We start from the raw sequence: 18453 nt of genomic DNA on the forward strand, positions 1-18453 counted from the left end.
GACTAGAAGGCATAAGGAACTATCACTATTCAAATTTCATCACTGTGCTTCTGTTCATAATGGCAACTGCCTATAGTTAATGACATTGCCATTTGTCTTGAAAATTCACTTTGAATTTTTACAATTAAAAATAGGCAGTTGTGGGAAAGAATATGAAATACTTTTTATTAGACCATGTGTTAAGTGGTTAGTAAAACTAAAACATATATTTCCAAATTGTTTTCCCACAATTGATTTACTTTATAGGGCAAAATTGGAATTTTAGGTGTTTCTAGCCTATAACTCAGACTCATTAACTATTAGGGGGGAAAAAAACCCAATAAACTCTGACTTTGCTCTGAAAGACAAACTTCTGTATTCTTTTGGTTATTAACATCCATATTTTTTATTGCTATTGCTCCCAATAACTTTGGTCTCCAAATGTGTTTCTACTATTGACAGAACCAGTTTGTCTACCGAGACGGGGGCTTCGCTGCAGAACCAGGAGTGCCCATGCCCTACAGGGCCACCACCAGCACAATCCCAGAAGCCCCCATTGCTCAGGGGGCTACCGCAGAGATTTTTGATGACTCCTGCTGTAATGGCACCTTACGCAAGTCCATGGCACCCCATGTCCAAGAGGACAGTAGCACCCAGAGATACAGCGCTGACCCCACAGTGTTTGCCCCAGAACGGAGCCCACGAGGAGAGCTGGATGAAGAAGGTTATATGACTCCTATGCGAGACAAACCCAAACAAGGTACGAGCAGAATGCTCAGAAATGATTGCCACTTGACATTTACTTTCATCAACATAAGCAAAGTCTAGAAGGGAAATTGCCAAACCATTTGCCTGTGTAACATTTGTGACCCACAAAAGGCCTAGACACAGCTACTCCTAGTAGGCTATCTGAATTAACAGCATCCACACCATCTAGGGGCTTTTTTAGAAACTGGAATCTCAGACCCCACTTGATTAGGAATCTGCATTTGAACAAGATCCCCAGGAGACTTTTATGCACAATTAAGCTTGAGAAGCACTGATATAAACATAACTTTATTAGAGTATTTAAATGAGGCAGCATATCACAAGATTTCAGAACCCTTGCTCCATTGGTGGTCATAAAAACTGGTATTATTGGTAAAAGTGTCCAAAGCTTTTGATGGCATCAATAAAAGATTTGATTGATGCATTAAAATGGTGTCATTTAAATGACCCAGCTTATAATAGGAAATTATGACTTCTGATAGGGTACATTTCAAAAATTAAAGTTCTGGCCCTCCCTATACTTATATGTATACCATTACATCTTGAAAATATTCATAGTTTATGGTTTTAGGAAGCACAGCAATAACTTTACAAAGTTAGTAGTAGGAATGTTAAATATCCAAATAAATTTCAATTTTGAAAAAACCTCTTTCCTTCTATGTTAACAGCATCAGAAAAGAGAGAAGATGGATGACTGTTATTAAAAACTGATGACTGTGTCCCAGAGTCTTAGTGTCACAGTAAATTATATTTTAAGACTCTGTATGAGGGTCCTTTATCTCCCTTAATATGTAGTTATATTCACTTTTGTAATATGCAATTAAGGCATCACTAAGTACATATTATCAATAATCTATTAAAATATATCCACTTCCATATGTATGAAAGTATTACTGTAATGAAGAATTGGATGTTTGAGTAGCCCAGTAGAGACACAAATGTAGGTTTTTGGAAGATTTCGCAGATCCTTCAGAAAGTGGAATGTTCCCCGGGAAGATTCTCAACTCAACCATAAAACTATTCCTGTCTACAGAACCACATGGCTATACAAATTTGCATTAGGACAATAGATGAGCAGATTGCATTGAGAAAAGGTACCTTGAACCTTCCAAGAGAAAAGCAATTCAGTCTGTGTAGATTCACAGTAGGTAGACCATCCCCAGATTTTCTCTCTGTGTACTAAGAAACCCAGTTTCTGTAGAAGGTTATTCTAGTCTAGCCCAGTTCTCAGAGAGCAGATAATTCTAGTATCAGTTCAGTTCAGTCGCTCAGTCATGTCCGACTCTTTGCGACCCCATGAATCGCAGCATGCCAGGCCTCCCTGTCCATCACCAACTCCCGGAGTTCACACAGGCTCACATCCATCAAGTCAGTGATGCCATCCAGCCATCTCATCCTCTGTCATCCCCTTCTCCTCCTGCCCCCAATCCCTCCCAGCATCAGAGTCTTTTCCAATGAGTCAACTCTTCACATGAGGTGGCCAAAGTACTGATGGAGAAATTTCAGGAATCTGGTAAGAAAAATCCAATTCTGACTCCCTAAAAGTTTTTTTTAATATTTTTTTCTTAAAATGATAGTAGCTTTGAAACCCATTCAAATTAAAACTTGTGATGAAGTATAAAGTTCAACCTACTCCTTCCTATAAGGGCAACAGTGAAAACCATGTCATAGAACAAGAAGATCCTTCAACATGAGTTAGGGAATTTGAATTCTACTTCAACACTAATCGTATCTTTCATACATCATTTAATCTCAATTTTCCATCTACAAAGCTGGAAAAATACAGCTGGCATGCCTTTTTCATAGGATTGTTGTGAGGTTGAAGTGATAGTGCCTTGTAAAATACTGAACTGTAACCTGTGAATTTGATGGTAGGATGTTCATTATTATTATTACTTTTTGCTCAGTATTCAGTCATGTCCAATTCTTTGTGACCCCATGGACTGTAGCCCACCAGGCTCCTTTGTCCATGGGATTTTTCATTACTGTCTCTTAACTTGCACATGATGCTAAATAGTTAACTATATCCAACGGCTCTATACCCAGGGAAAAATAACCTTGGATTGATAAGATTTTTCTCTCTATGTGTCAAGTTTAGTATGGGAGATAGGAAGTTTGTTTCAGAATGGTAGTATCTCAACAAACAGGCCCTTTGCCTACCCTGACACCAAAATAGGAATAGCTAAAGTGTTACTTTTGTGCATATATTTAAAAAGAGGATATGCTACATATATGTAGATATGTCTATATATAGTCTACACTATAAACAGAGGGGTAAAATTAAACTTGAGGGAAGCAGTATTAATTAGCAGCATTTTTTAAAAAAAATTCTAGGCCAATACCTATTTTAGATAAATTTATTACATCGAATTATACAAAATTGCTGTAAGACTAGTTTCAACCTACAAAACAGCAATTTCATATGATTCAAACTATAGTTTGCTATCTTATGATTATGATTAGCTATTGGAAATAAATGTTACAATTATATTTATTGTTAAGCTTGTATACTATCAAGCAAGTCAACTTAAAAGCATGTTAGCTATTTATCTGATTTGATTAGTTGAGTCTTTTCCTTAGATGTTTTCTTCCCTGTGTGTTTATCTTTCTGAGGGAACATCTATAATCAAATCCTTATTACTTACGCAGACATTCCCAGCAAATACATAGACTAAGAAACACTATTCTTTTGCTTCATTCATTTATTATGGTATGGAGTTAATCTTGATTTTCCAATACTATTTTTAAAATTCTCACTTCTCCACAGTTAAAGGCTATTTAATCCTGATAGGTTGTTTTATTTTCTAACAGAGATGACTAACTTCTAAAAAACAGAAGCATTTAAACAACCGGCCCCATGTGTAGGAGTGTGAGTCGCTCAGTCGTGTCTGACCATTTGCAACCCCATGGACTGTACCCCGACAAGCTCCTTTGTCCAGGGACTTCTTCTGGCAAAGATACTGGAGTGGGTTGCCCTTTTCCTTCTCCAATATGTAGGAGAGACAAATATAATTAGAAGAAAAGAAGAACAGTCTAGGGGTCAGGAACTCTGACATTGGCCCTGTTGGTGCATCGTTTTGTCACTAACATTTTTTTGCCCACTTACTCCTCTTTCCTCTGACAGTTGTAATCAACAAAATAGCTTTGGGAAAAATTCATGAAACCCGAGGCTTTCTTGTTCTGGAAAAGGAAACTAACCGTCCTGTACAACCATGGCCGGAATTACATTTTCCAGAAAGTAGATGTTAACTGATACTTTTGTATTCCATCAGAATACCTGAACCCTGTGGAGGAGAACCCTTTTGTTTCTCGGAGGAAAAATGGAGACCTTCAGGCTTTGGATAATCCCGAATATCACAGCGCTTCCAGTGGTCCACCCAAGGCAGAGGATGAGTATGTAAACGAGCCGCTGTACCTCAACACCTTTGCCAACGCCTTGGGGAACGCCGAGTACCTGAAGAACAGCGTACTGTCTGTGCCAGAGAAGGCCAAGAAAGCATTCGACAACCCCGACTACTGGAACCACAGCCTGCCACCTCGGAGCACCCTTCAGCACCCAGACTACCTGCAGGAGTACAGCACAAAATATTTTTATAAACAAAATGGACGGATCCGGCCTATTGTGGCAGAGAATCCCGAATACCTCTCTGAGTTCTCGCTGAAGCCAGGCACTGTGCTGCCTCCGCCACCCTACAGACACCGGAATACTGTGGTGTAAGCTCCTCCGCAGTGGTTTTCAGGCGGAGAGACACACCCACTCTGATTTCCCGCCGCCTCTCTTTCTCTTGTTTTCTTCCTTCTACTCCTAAGGCCAGTAGTTTTGACACTTCCCAGTGGAAGCTATAGAGATGCAATGCTAATTTTGTGCTTATCTAACTTGAACATTAGAAGGAAGGACGAAAGAGAAAGAGAGGAGGAACCACACTGTTTCTTCATTTCTCTGCATGGGTTGGCCAGGAGACTGGAACAGCTAGAAAAGGACACGCAAATAGGCAAGACTGCCTGCCGTCAAACTAGTTCTCAACATCCCCCACCCCACCATTTTTTTTTTCTTTTTATTCCTTCCTTCCTTTCTTTCAAAGCAGATGCTTGAAAGATCCAAGCTATCTGTTCCTATCTGCAGGAACTGATCCGTATATTTTCAGCATCCCTGGTAATCCTAAGGACGTTTTCAGTAGAACAAAAGGATAACCTTTTCTATAATGTATGATAGTGACTTAAGATTGAAAATCCAAACTCTTTCTCCATCAGTGTCTGTCTTGACAAGCAAGAATGGCCAACTCAGCCTTCATAATTTTTGAATCTTCATCCAAGTTATAACCAGTATTTATGTTTGGGGAGCTTTTTTTGTTTTATCACTTTGCTTTATCTTTCTCTTCATATTACTTTCTCCTATATCTTCAGCTTTAATTTGTAATTGCAAAGATTTTTACATCAAACCTTCTTAGGTGTTGCTATAAATTGAAAGAATTGTAAAAAGATATTTTAATATGGTGAAATGGCCACTATTTTAAATACACAATCTTTAAAATTAGAAGGGGAGGCCAAGGTATTGGTCAAACATAACATTAAATCTAACTTTTGTGTTTTACAGTATTGAATATGGATTCTCTTCCCTCCATTCCTTTATATTCTTCATTTTCTTCCCCTCTATGAAAGACAGTACTTGATAGGTAGTAATAATGTTAAGAATAGAAGGGAAACTAAGAGACCGTTCTGCGTGATTCATAAAAACTACTGACACTTTCAGGGGTGGTCCAATGGGGAATCCTTTGAACAGGAAGAAACACACTGGATTGAGTATGTCTACCTGATAGATACTCAGAAATGTAGTTTGCACTTGAGCTGTAATTTTATTTGTTCTCTTTCTGAACTTCATTTTGGATTTTGAATGAAGCAATATGGAAGCAACCAGCAAAATAACACATTCAAGTACAATTTTTTAAAGAGCTAAAATAAAGAAAGACTGTGGAAATGCCAAACCAAGCAAGTTAGATTTTGGAACAGTATCAGGGGATTATGGTAAAAGAGTCAGGACATGCTCCACATGTAATATCACATTTTCTACATGAGGAAAGTTGTCCAGTTTGTACACTCCATTTGAAGGAATGCAAGTAAGGCTTAAATTCCATGGTATTTTTAGTATAAGACTCATTCATATTAAGTGAAGGTAACTTTGCACCTAAATTGGTATGACAAAAAGAAATAAATAAACATTCACTGCTTTAGATAGATCCTTGGGTTAAAAGTTGTAAATAAATGTGAAAAAAGTTTCTCATGTAATTATTTTAATATACAACATACTACCCTTTTGATACCTTATATGATAACTCTTTTTCTTCAAACAGCATCCTAGTTCTAGAGCCATCTTTATTGTGTATCATTTTGAAGAATACCTATGGAGTTAAGATGAGCAATAGAAACAAAGGATAGGGTTGAGTTTTCAGAAAAATGGAGGCCTCAGGTCAGCAATTAGAAAAATTGGATATAAATCTGCCCCTTCTAGGAAAATCTGCCCCAATTTATTTGGAATTTTGTAAAATATATTTCTTTCCAGTGATAAAATATTGGGAATTTGAATGTATCACCTGGTGGTGGTGGTTTAGTCGCTAAGTCATGTCTGACTCTTGAGACCCCGTGGACTGTATCCCACCAGGCTCCCCCATCCATGGGATTCTCCAAGCAAGAATACTGGAGTGGGTTGCCATTTCCTTCTCCAGAATGAATCACCTAATTGAAAACAGACTGAAAATCTCCATGGGAAACAGTAGGAAAAAAATGACAAGAAATCTAGGTTTCTGCCTATTTTGAAAAAGTAAGTCTCCCCACCCATTCATCTCCCTTATTTTTCAATTCGTATTTATTTATAGTCTACTAAAAGCACTGTGTTATGTGGGGAACACCCAGATAAATGCAATACTATCCCTAACTTTAAAATTTTACAATTAAAATGTATTTGCAATGACATTTAATTTTTTTTATAATTCAAAGAATACAATTGCATGGACTCTTTTTTGAACAATTGTATAAAATCAGCTATTTGTTAAAAGATCTTCTGTGAACTCATCTGGGACATGAGTGAAACGTCCTACAAGTTACTGAAAGTAACGCATAGGATAGTTTCAGTGTTATCATCCAAATGCAAACTGGTCTAGAAGGGTATTGTATCACTGGCTAAGTGTCATTTCTGGATTCTAACTTAGCCATTAAATCAGCAGTAGATGTTGGTTTTTGCCCAAGAACACTGGAGACATTGGGATTGATTTCTTCCGAAGTTGTGAAAAGTGAGGGAAGCTAAAAGAATGAGATCGAGTAAGGAGGGGTTTTATGAGAGCCCTTACAGTGAAGTTCAAGCATGAATTTCCCAGGGGTGAAGACAGAATGATTCAGGGCCACAGCCTAAGAGCTCAGAGTTCTTCCACCCAGTCAGAGGAGTCTCCAGGAAAAGCAGTCCTCACAACATCATTTATAGAAGTTTAGATAGAAACCTCTTTTTCTAGACAAATCTGTACCAACTTATCACTGACAGTATCTTTGTTGGATACTAGAGCTTGACTTTTTCTCCTGATTTATGATATTCATATGGTTTTTGGGGGGAAATGACAAGCAGAATCACTTAGAGAAGGAAAGAAAATTATTTTACTGTTAAAGTAATAGAAATATATTCAGTAAAGGTAGTATCTCCTTCATCCTGGGAACATAACACTTTTACATAACAGGTACTAATAACTGGAGATAGATGCACGTATAATCCAAAATGACCTAAAATGCTTCACAAGAATCTAATTGTTCCTTTTGAATGATTTCTCTAGTACATACTTGATTTCAATTGTTTTAGTTTCTCTTTTGTGTTATTTTTGTTTCCCCCAGGAAAACATATTTCAAAGTGTATGAGAGGGAGAAAAAAAAAGTTTATTTGTTCCAAAGAATAACTTACTCGACTCAATAGAGTGAAATTTTAAAATGCCAATTAAAGCCTTCAAAGTGCATTGGGATATCAGAGTATTGCAGGCTAGTTGTATTAATGCAAATATGCAGAACCAATTAAATACATTTGAAGAAAATAGTCAAATTACACAGACTATTTTTTTTTAATCATCAAATCTTGTAGCTTAGACCTATGTTGGGGAATCTTATTTCCAAGTAAGGAAAACTATATAACTAATTGGTTGTTCAGGGCAGTAGTTCTTAGATAGGTAAGAAAAGATGTCTTCTAAACCAAGGTAGACCCCAAACCACAAAGCATCCTGAACCACAAAGAGGTGCTTGAACTACTGAATAACAGTTGATTTTCCAAATGACTTGTGGCACAGTCGAGGAGCAGAGTTCTTTCTTGGGTAATATTCTTGACATGGAATAAAAAATCAATGCAAAATTCAAATAAGATTAAAATGTATAAAGTAAAAATTTGAGTTTGTTTTCTTAGTAGGTCAGGAAGAATGAATATTTGTAGCTGGAGAAGAGAAATAGTGTTATTTTAAGTGTATAATGTATATGTTAATTCCTTGTAAATCAGGACTTGGCATGAAGATCATGTATATTTCCAATGCCTAGGACAAACCAGCAGGACTGTGAGGTTCTGCTTGTAGATGAAGTTGGAAGGGTTATCAACATGCTTTTTGCAGTGTCAAAAATTTAAAAAAAAAAAAAAAAAAAGGAAATTGGTTAAGCCTGACAGGGAAGGATGTAAATACATGTTTTTCTAGAGCTATCTAAACTTTATTTCAAAACTTGAATTATTCATCCATCTATAAATGTTGATTATTTAACTAGTATATGTAGTTCATAAGGTAATAGAAAAGGTGACCATGAAAGCTTGTATATATCTGGGCAGAACCATGATAATGCTGTAAGACGTAGATTTAGTTAGGTTAACAGATGTTAAATGATTTTAATACCATGAAATAAATCAAACTAGGAAACTAATCACAAAAATAATATAGCAAAATAAAATGCAGGATATGAAGACGTAGGATGGATTTTGTGTAGTAAAAAAATGTTTGTCACTTAAATTTATTATTTGTTAGGTTTAGCTGAAAGTAGGCATGTAAAAAGTCAGTTTCACTAATGAAAACTTGCTTTAAAGCATTACAATTCTTTTCCCATTCTCTTATCCCTTGACTGCTTGTAAAATGTTTTCCATGTAAAGAGAAAATTTTCAGATTTGTTTTGCAAAACACCACCTTGTAGAGTTTAACAGGCAAATATGATACAAATGACTTTAAGTAAGAAGTTTCAAAATGAAGTGAAGGAAATGAAAATGTTCTATTACCTTATGCAGAGACAAAAGAATGAGTGGCACCATATAGCAAACAAACAAAATGCATTTAATTTTGTGACATATCCTTTCTTTTTTCCATGATATCATCCCATGTCCAAAATGAACCCAAGGAATTTATTAACAATATTCTGAGAAATAAATACTAAAGCAAGCTGCTGTATTTCCATTATTTTGGATTCTAGTTAATAACCAGATAATTTTTAATAAGACCGATGAGAATTTCAGGTGGATAAGCTTCTAGCTGTTGAAAAGCCAGAAAAGTAAATCTGCTCTTTATGCTGAAGGCAGAGAATTCTTCTTGGCCTCTCAGTATATATGGCCTTTAAAAGACAGTCTTGTACCCATGCTGACACCTAAAGGCAGACTCATATCTCCTGCCATTTGCTTAAGAATGAATAATATTACAGAGATATAGACTGGACATCATTTTAAAGTAACAGCATCAATGGAGACCTTGATGTTGTTTATACCTCTGGGTAGAAGTAATACAATCTTTTCTAATCCCAGAGAAACTTTGCAAGAGTTGTTCTTTCCACAATTGCAAACATGAAGCTGTAGTGGGCACCATGTTGGGTGAGGAACCCTTGTGTTTTTATATGGAAACGATTTTTCACACTATAGGCTGCTTTGTTCTTTTCATTAAAAAAGAAGTCTCTGTAAAAAATAAATGACTAAATAAAATTTAGATCCTTGATTCAAGCCCCCTGATTTTATAGAGTTGCAAAAATATAAGACTTGTCACTTTTGCAGACCCCTGCCTCACTTCTTCAGAGTCAGGTGATCTTTTGGGCACAGAAATGCTTCTCTCGTCATGAGCTGAAAAGACTCGAAGCCCTAATTTCATGGAGGTATTCACATGCTTGCTCTGGAAAATACTCTTTGATAGTCAGCTCTACAAGTAAGTGATTATCTTGTTAGGAATCAAAGAAAAATTCATTTTTCTCTGGACATTATAGGAAAATACTGGCCTTACTTCTTTTCCTCTTGGCATGATTACTCTGTTTTCCTCACTTACTGCCACCTCAGTTCAAAGTGGCCCCCGTGATGCTGTGCCTATCTCAAGCCATAGGAGAACTCTGAGGTCCCACATGTTGCTTTGTGAAAAACTGATTTAGCCTCTGCCCACAAACGTCTGACTTTTCCATAAAAAGTACTAACAATCTGGACATTGTTTAAATTATTTCTTAAATAAATGACTGCACAGAATATGCTTTATGAAATTAAAATTATGCTTTTCCATGAAGATTGAGTCTCTTACTTTGTCCTTTGTAAGAATTTGAGACGAGTCAGCCTGTGATGAATCTTGAAACACATATGTGCACATACACTTGGTAGGTTTTAGACTTAATCATTTCATAAAAACTTTACATTCTAATAAGTTATTGTGCCAGCAAATTAACTTATTGACTTTATTTATCTTACTTTGCTCCTGATTGCAAATATTTTACAGCTGCTGTATGTTTGTTTGTTTGTTTTTCTCATAACAAAGAGTCTTACAATGGTAAAGGCTATTCAGCTCTGAGAACCACCTGTAACTCTTTACTGGATCATTCATCCATCTGACAAATACATAATGAATGCAGTTTCACGGAAATGAAAATCCATGTTGTCTAATAAATCGCCATTTTTTCCTCTATTTTTGCTCTTTCAGGATGTTTTTCTTTCAATGCTCTAAGAATTTTACATGTATCACCACGACACGTGGTTATATTTGCTCAAATATACAAATACAAGAAAACAAAATTTCATACCTGTAGGCAATAGCCTAACTTGTCCAAACCACTTTGCCTTTACTGCTGTTTTTATCCCTGATGTGTAGCTGTTTTTTCCCCAGGCCTGTAGCTGTTTTGAAGGAAAGCAAATCATACCTCCTAAGTAATGACATCACCTGATTCTTGAGTATCATTTCCAGATTTTTCAGTTAATTAGGGGGGTGGGTAGGGGTTGTACCTTTTCCCTAATGTGAGAGTCATTTTCCTGTATATTTCTGGATCTCTCAGGGGCTGGGTGGGGGGAGCAAGGGGGTTACACCATAGCACTCCAAGAATCCTTTGGGATTACTTCAGTAATCAACTGCGGAAGTTATTTTCTAAGTGTAGATATGTAAGCTGTTCTTTTAAAGTAAGGTACTTTGGAATATGTAGCATAAATTGGTACTGCTGTTAAATGGGTCGACTATTAAACTGAGCAGCTGTGCGAGGGCAGCTAACTTTGAATGCACATCTCGCTGGCTGGTGTGCCTACATCTCTTGTTGTGAGCACCAGGAACTTGAGTTCTTGCAGGTCAAAACTGCATTTTCACACGACCTGACTACTTGTTCATCTTTCTTGAGCACCGTTACAGTAAGGTCAAATGAAAATGAAATTGATCTGTAGATAATTCAGAGCACAAAAATAAATAAATAATAGTAATAAGTTACATGAAATCCTCTCTCAAGCGTTCATCTCATACATGCATCAAAGTAGTTGACTAAGATCAGTTCAGATGATAAAGGGAGACACTTTACCAAAAAGGCATAGGCTTAAGGTATTATATACATTTGTATTCATTTCCTTATGTTCTTAACTTGTAAACAGAAAACAAGCCCTCTCTCTTCTGAAGTATCTTCAAAGGACAGGGGTGCAAGAATACCTAGCTGGTAAGCCATTGATGTTTCATTTAAATCCCAGTGTTCAAAGTTAGCTGCCTTTTTGAAATAAACAAACAAAAAATACTACTGTATGTTTGAAAATGTGAATAGTATTTTTATAGCTTGTTAAAGACATGGCTAGTTGAATTTGTAAATAGGGATACTGTTGCTTTGATTTTCCTCTGTGGACATCTTTATTTGGAACATAATTGTCTTTAGAGTTGATTTGTATATAAGTAATTGGCTTGTGATTGTTTCTTTTGGGTTGGAAGTTATCATTCTGACATTACTTGTGATTCTGTGTTCAGCACTATGGTGACGTGTTCAACCTCTGCACTCGCTTACACAATAGGATATGCCAATTGTGTGTGGTGTAATGTTATTTTGATTTTTTTTTCCATTTTATCTATGAAGGATTATGCACTTAACACATACTAACTTTTTTAATGTTAGGTATATTTTTAGTATAATTTCCCTTGTTCTTTCCTCCCCTCCAACTCTTCACCCCACCCTCCTTCCCTTCTCCATTTTCTGTTGTTATTTGAGAATGAGGGACAAACAGTATTTTAAATTTCTGTAATTAGGCTTTTCTGTTAGTTCTCAAGGATCCTTTCTTGGCTCTTGGGAAAGAATTGTACCTGTACAGGCAATTATAGAATGCGACCTGCTTTGCCTCATTCCATACTGATCATCCCAGCTGAACAATTTGAAAACTGTTCTGCCTTTTTGTTACATGAATCTGTCAGAAATATATTTTTAATTTAATATAAATGAAATTCAATAAAATATGAAACAAATGTTCTCTTCCGTGTCAGAAATATGTTATAAGAAAAGCCAATTGAAGAAGAAGAAGATTTGTTCTAGATTTAATAATCGGAAGATGTGAAAATAGGCTTATTTTTGTCCATATTTATGAACCTTATTAATTATTCTTCAGAACCCTTTGGTTGTTTGGAATGTAACACATTCCATATGTTTTTACCATCTAGCACAAAAGCCTATTGACGTGTGCAGACTCATTCATCTGTACAGACTTAATTCACCATGGTTGGTTTGTTGCTTTGGGAATTTAAAAAATTATGAAATATTTGGTAAGTTGTATCCAAATAACATTAATATTTTTATGATTTTTTTCTTTCTGCCCTCATTTTAGTTTATAAAAATGGTGCCAGAAAATCTTTTGTTGAATATCAAATGCTAGTACCATGCTTGAAGTTAGAGAGAGAGAAAGTGACTATAAACAATCAATCAACTGAGATGATTTGGGACAAGCCCATGGAAAGATGGGAGAATGATTTCAGAGACATTAATGATGTGAATAAGATCCTCTCCCAACACCTTTTTTTAAATTCTAACTTTTCTGTTTTAATTATTGTTTTTTAATCCTTTATATTCCAATAATTTCTCATTCAACACAATTACTCTTTTAAACTATTTTGCTCATTTGAATACAAATGATGTCAACTGAAAGGGTGAACAAAAAATATATATTTTCAATATATTGAAATAAGTTCTCTTAAACTTGCTCAGTTATAGATCTTTAAATATCCTGTTGATTAGACCTCTGCTATTTGCATGGACACGAACACATTCTCTCCCTTTAATATTTCGACCTGTTCTTTTGAGATTATTGTCATTTCACTGTGTTCACGGTAAGATACATCAATTTTTACCCAGTGATAGCCTGAGGCCTGAGGAAGAGGGAGAAACAACTTGCATTTGTTATTGCTTTAATACCTTAAAAAGTAGAATTGACACTTCAGTGGCATCATGTGAGCTCATTCACAGTAGTTGTGATACCTACCAATTGTGCAGTGCTTGACCATGCATTAATCTGCATAGGTAGGTTTTTGTCTCACCATACCGTTTTGAGATATTACTGAAATAGCAGTCATCTAGATAAGAAAATAAGACTAAAATAACAAATCTAGAGTCAAGTGACCATCTTTAAGCGGTAGTCCTCACCCTCAACGCTGCATCTTCTGATTGAAGTATCTTTCTTTCCTCCAGTTAGTTAAACACTTCTCTTTCTCCTGCTATTGCAGAGAAATCTCATTTTGATTGGAGAATAATTTATGCTCACAAATTGACTTGATTCAAGGACCCCAGAGGTCTTCATTAGTCCTTTGATGACTGCCCTGAAAATTTCACTCAAACTACCCTGGAGCAAGTCATCTATGATGAAGAAACGGGTTCCTTTCACTCAAGAAAGATAAATGCAACATAATCACAAGTAAAAAGATTTTTGAAGATGACCATGTGGGGAGCGTACTAGTAGAGTCCCCTTTTTCAGGGTCTTATAAACCTGCTCAATAAAAGCACCACTATTCCCCCCTCATATATCAGAGAATATGACATATAACTATCCCTAGCTCTAGCAATGTTATTACACATAGTAACGTTTAAAGAGAAACTTCACATCAAACACCTAATTCATAAGTAAGATCATAAATTTTCTAGGGTGTACTAAATGGCCACTGAAAACAGCTTCTGAAATACAGCATACAATCTGATCCTGAACCGATGTCAAAACTTCAATTAGGGAATTCCCTGGTGGTCCAGTGATTAGGATTTGGTGCTTGCACTGCTGAGGCCCCAGGTTTGATACTAGGTTGGGGAACTAAGAACCTGCAAGCCACACAGTGCTGGAAGAAAAAAAAAAAAAAAGCTTCAAGAGACTTCCTTGCTGGTCCAGTGGCTAGATCTCTGCACCCCTGTGCAGGGGGCCGGGGTATGATCCCTGGTCAGGGAACCACATCCCACATGCTACAAATAAGACCTGACACTGCCAAATACATTTTTAAAAAAGAAACAGATTAAAAAGATGGTGGTAAGAGGAAGAATACTATGGAGAAGCTGCGAGGTGTTTAAGGAGGAAAAGGTCAGAAGCTAAAATAAATGTCAAAATTCAGGCTCTAGCTATTTTCTACTGCTTTATGCTCTGAGACTCCTGAATTTACAATTGTTTAGCTTTATAAGGCTAGAAGGTAGATATCTACCTATATTTATGTATTTATTGATCTCTCTCTCTCTCTCTCTCTCTCTATATATATATATATATACATATATGTTTGTATACATATAGAAAAGGAATATGGAGAAAACATATTAAACAAAATATTTAATAATATATTTATATATTGCAAAGTTTCATACAAAATTTCTGTTTTCAAGCAATTTCATCACAAGCCCCATGATGTATATCATAGAACAAGTTACACTCATAAAACTGTAAACTGAGCAGGTGCAGAGTTAGCTAATCGTATTTCCCTCCACAGTATTATCAGGCTGTACGATGAACTATAGGGAACAAACCCACTAGATAACCATTTTAAGATTAGAAACAGAAGACTGTCACCCAGATAGCAATTTTAAAGCTATAAACAGAACGATTCAGCACAAGATAGCAATCAGGAGACTAAACCAAATGGTACACGTGGGAAAGTGAATATTGAAATACCTGTTATTGCAAGTTACCCATAGATTCTTAAAAGAAAAATACCCATCTTGCAAACCTGTTTCTATTTGCTTGTATTTTGAAGATAAGTATTGTGTGTTCTACAAAATGATATGTATCCAATCTTTCTGTCTCTTTTAGAAACAAAGGAAAACCAAGATTCTAAGTTTTAAGGACATATTCTATTAGTAGCCCATGGATCCCTAGGGCAAGAGGCACATACATATCATAAGATATCCTGAGAATAAACCCTTAATATCTCATCCTAGTTACCTTAAATATCTTATATCATCTTCTTACGTGTATTATTTGGATTTACTCAATCATCTTGCCTTTACTGTGTAAAGGCATTATATTTATATGGACTTCAAGCCCATACAACAACATTAAAATAGTAATAGACTTTGATTGAAGGCTTCCCATATGCCTGGCCTTCTGTTAAGAACGTTGTCCTCATTGTCTCATTTAATGTTCACTGCACCCTTACAAATTATTATTATTTTCCTTTTTTCATAAATGAGGAAAGTAACATTTTAATAAAGTTAAAAAGCTTTTCCAGGCTGCAGAAAAAGTGACCATTCCTAGGACATAAATCCACTTGACATCAGAATAACTTATCCTGCATACTTAACTATATTTCTCTTATAATATTTATAATGAAGTAGCAAGCACTATTTTTCTTCAAATATTTAAACTCAGATGTGTGATAAACACATTTTTTTTTTCTATAGTAAAACTTAATTCCCTTCCCAAATCTCCAGTTTATTTAGAGGCAAAAAAATAAACTGACCACTTAAATTTTTTCAAAATTAATCTGAAAGATAGTTGACCAGTTTAAGATTCTTCCCCATTACGTGTTCTCATATGTGACATCAAATTACCAGACGTATATTAGTAATAATTTTCAAGATTCCGTAACCATGATAAACAACACTGAAATATCACTGACTTACCACATAAAGGCTTATTTCTGCTGTGTGTCTGACAGATTTCTTTTTTTCTTCTCTTTTTTGGCTTGTGGTATTTTATTTTCCCAAGCAGAGACTGAACCTGTGCCCTTCTCAGTGAGAACTCAGAGTCCTAACTACTGGACAGCCAGGGAATTCCCCTGATGGCTTGCTTCTAAATGATGCCTTAGAAGGCCAGCCAGGCTTTATTTTGTGGATCATCTGTCTCTGCATGCGACCTCCACGATCTCTTTAATAGAAAAAAGACTGCTGGATAGTCAAAGAATTTTATCCCGCCACAACTTAGTGGTGACATATCTCAGTCCATTGCTTAAAACTAGTCACTTGGTCCTACCCAAGTTCAAGACAGCTGTGGGAATACAAAGATATTGAGTGAACATAAATTTTTCTGCTGCATGATTGATGTAGCTTTATGACAATGGAGGGAAATATCTAGCCCTTGACCAATATCTCATAATAGCATCTGTTAGAATATACACTATAGCTCTGATCATGGGTAATGATCATTCTTTTAGTCTGTTTTCCATTGTGATACCTACATTCCCATCTGGTATCTGGCCATTTGGTCCAATGCAGTCCACAGTCATATGCCTTTAATGTGACCATGGTGCTTAGGTTCTCTTACAAATCCCTGGTGCTTTTTAGAGGAAATAGTAAAAGTGTTGTTTGCACTATTTGGCTTCTAAAGTGGCTCAGTGGTAAAGAATCTGCTTTTCAATGCAGGAGACACAGAGACCTGAATTAGATCCCTGGGTTGGGAAGATCCCCTGAACAAGGAAATGGCAACCCACTCCAGCATTCTTTCCTGGGAAATTCCAAGGACAGAGGAGCCTGGTGGGCTATAGTCCATGGGGTTGCAAAGAGTCAGACACAACTGAGCTCACATGTGCACACACACACTACTTGGAAGCTCTGAAAAGTTGGTTCTGCTATCTGAGTCTCCCTGGACTGACTCTTCTGCTGATGCATATTGGTTTACTTCTAAATGAAGGACAAGTGAAATTCTGTGAGACCCCTTTCTCATGCTTCCTGAAAAAGGGTGTAATCATTTGTATTTCCAAAACTGACCTAAGGGAAGGTACAAAACAAAATCGTATTTCTATGAATAGAATCAGATTCTACTGATGAACATTAGCCAGACTCTATTATTTTTTTCTCCATCTCAAGTCTTCCTTTCCAGGTCAGAAATGTTTTATAGATTTAAAAGTAGAATAAAGAGGAAATTTAAAATCCAAGATTTTTTCTGAATCTGCTTTTTATGGTAACATGGACGTCTCCTATCTTGCAGCCTGAAGAACAATTCCACATTAGTTCAAAAAAATTGTGGAAGAAGGGGGAGAAAAACAATTATGTACTAGGTAGTGTGCTAAGCAAATCATTTGAATTATCATTTTATAAATTAAAATTTAAGGGCACTATTTTTAAAACATTTATTTTATTTGGCTGTGTTGGGTCTTAGTTGTATCATGAGGGATTGTCCACTGTGATGCATGGACTCTCTACTTAAGGCATGTGGGCTCAGTAGTTGCAGTCATGTGGGCTCTCTAGTTGTGGTATACAGGCTCTGGAGTGCACAAGCTTAGTACTAGGAGCTCGCAGGCTTAGTTGCTCCTTGGATGTGGGATCTTAGTTCCTCAACCAGGGATTGAACCCTCGTCCTCTGCATTCCAAAGTGGATTCTTAAGTACTGGACCACCAGGGAAGTCTCAAGAACTGTATTTTAAAATTTGCTGCCTTCTGATATGATGACTGAGTGACTTAACTGACTGACTGACTGATGATGGTTCAGTTCAGTCGCTCAGTCGTGTCTGACTCTGCCACCCCATGAACTGCAGCATGCTAGGCTTCCCTGTCCATCACCAACTCCTGGAGCTTACTCAGACTCATGTCTATTGGGTCAATAATGGCATCCAACCATCTCATCCTCTGTTGTCCCCTTCTCCTGCCTTCAATCTTTCCCAGCATTAGGGTCTTTTCCAATGAGTCAGTTTTTCACATCAGGTGGCCAAAGTATTGGAACTTCAGCTTCACCATCAGTCCTTCCAATGAATATTCAGGACTGATTTCCTTCAGGATTGACTGGTGGTGGTGGTGGGACATAATAAATGACCTGTAGATAGATGAACAGCAAAAAGCATTATTACTTCCAGAAGACTGTCAACACAGGGAATCATTAGAGATTGCAACTGGAGAAAGGATAATAGCAAGCTGGAACTGTAGCAGGCAGCTTATATAAGGCAAACCAGGTGTAGCTATCTAGGTTTCATGGGCTTCTTACAGATTATTCTGAATAATTCTGCAGACAAGGAAGAAGAGGCTGTCCTGGATATTCAGGATCTGGGGCCTCTGGTAGTTGGCTGTGTGAGCTAT

The 18453-nt window shown here is 36.6% G+C and overlaps 1 protein-coding gene across 1 annotated transcript; it reads left to right on the forward strand.

The window, feature by feature from the left end:
- Nucleotides 1-395: 395 nt before the first annotated feature.
- On the forward strand, nt 396-12459 carry LOC120854528 (receptor tyrosine-protein kinase erbB-4-like). The gene is made up of 2 exons (XM_040228581.1): nt 396-739; nt 4020-12459. Exons 1-2 carry the CDS (start codon nt 493-495, stop codon nt 4463-4465), a joined length of 693 nt encoding a protein of 230 aa, XP_040084515.1. The 5' UTR covers nt 396-492; the 3' UTR covers nt 4466-12459.
- The last annotated feature ends 5994 nt before the right edge of the window (nt 12460-18453 follow it).

This window comes from Oryx dammah, unplaced genomic scaffold (genome assembly GCF_014754425.2).
Source record: "Oryx dammah isolate SB20612 unplaced genomic scaffold, SCBI_Odam_1.1 HiC_scaffold_27, whole genome shotgun sequence".
NCBI lineage: Eukaryota > Metazoa > Chordata > Mammalia > Artiodactyla > Bovidae > Oryx > Oryx dammah.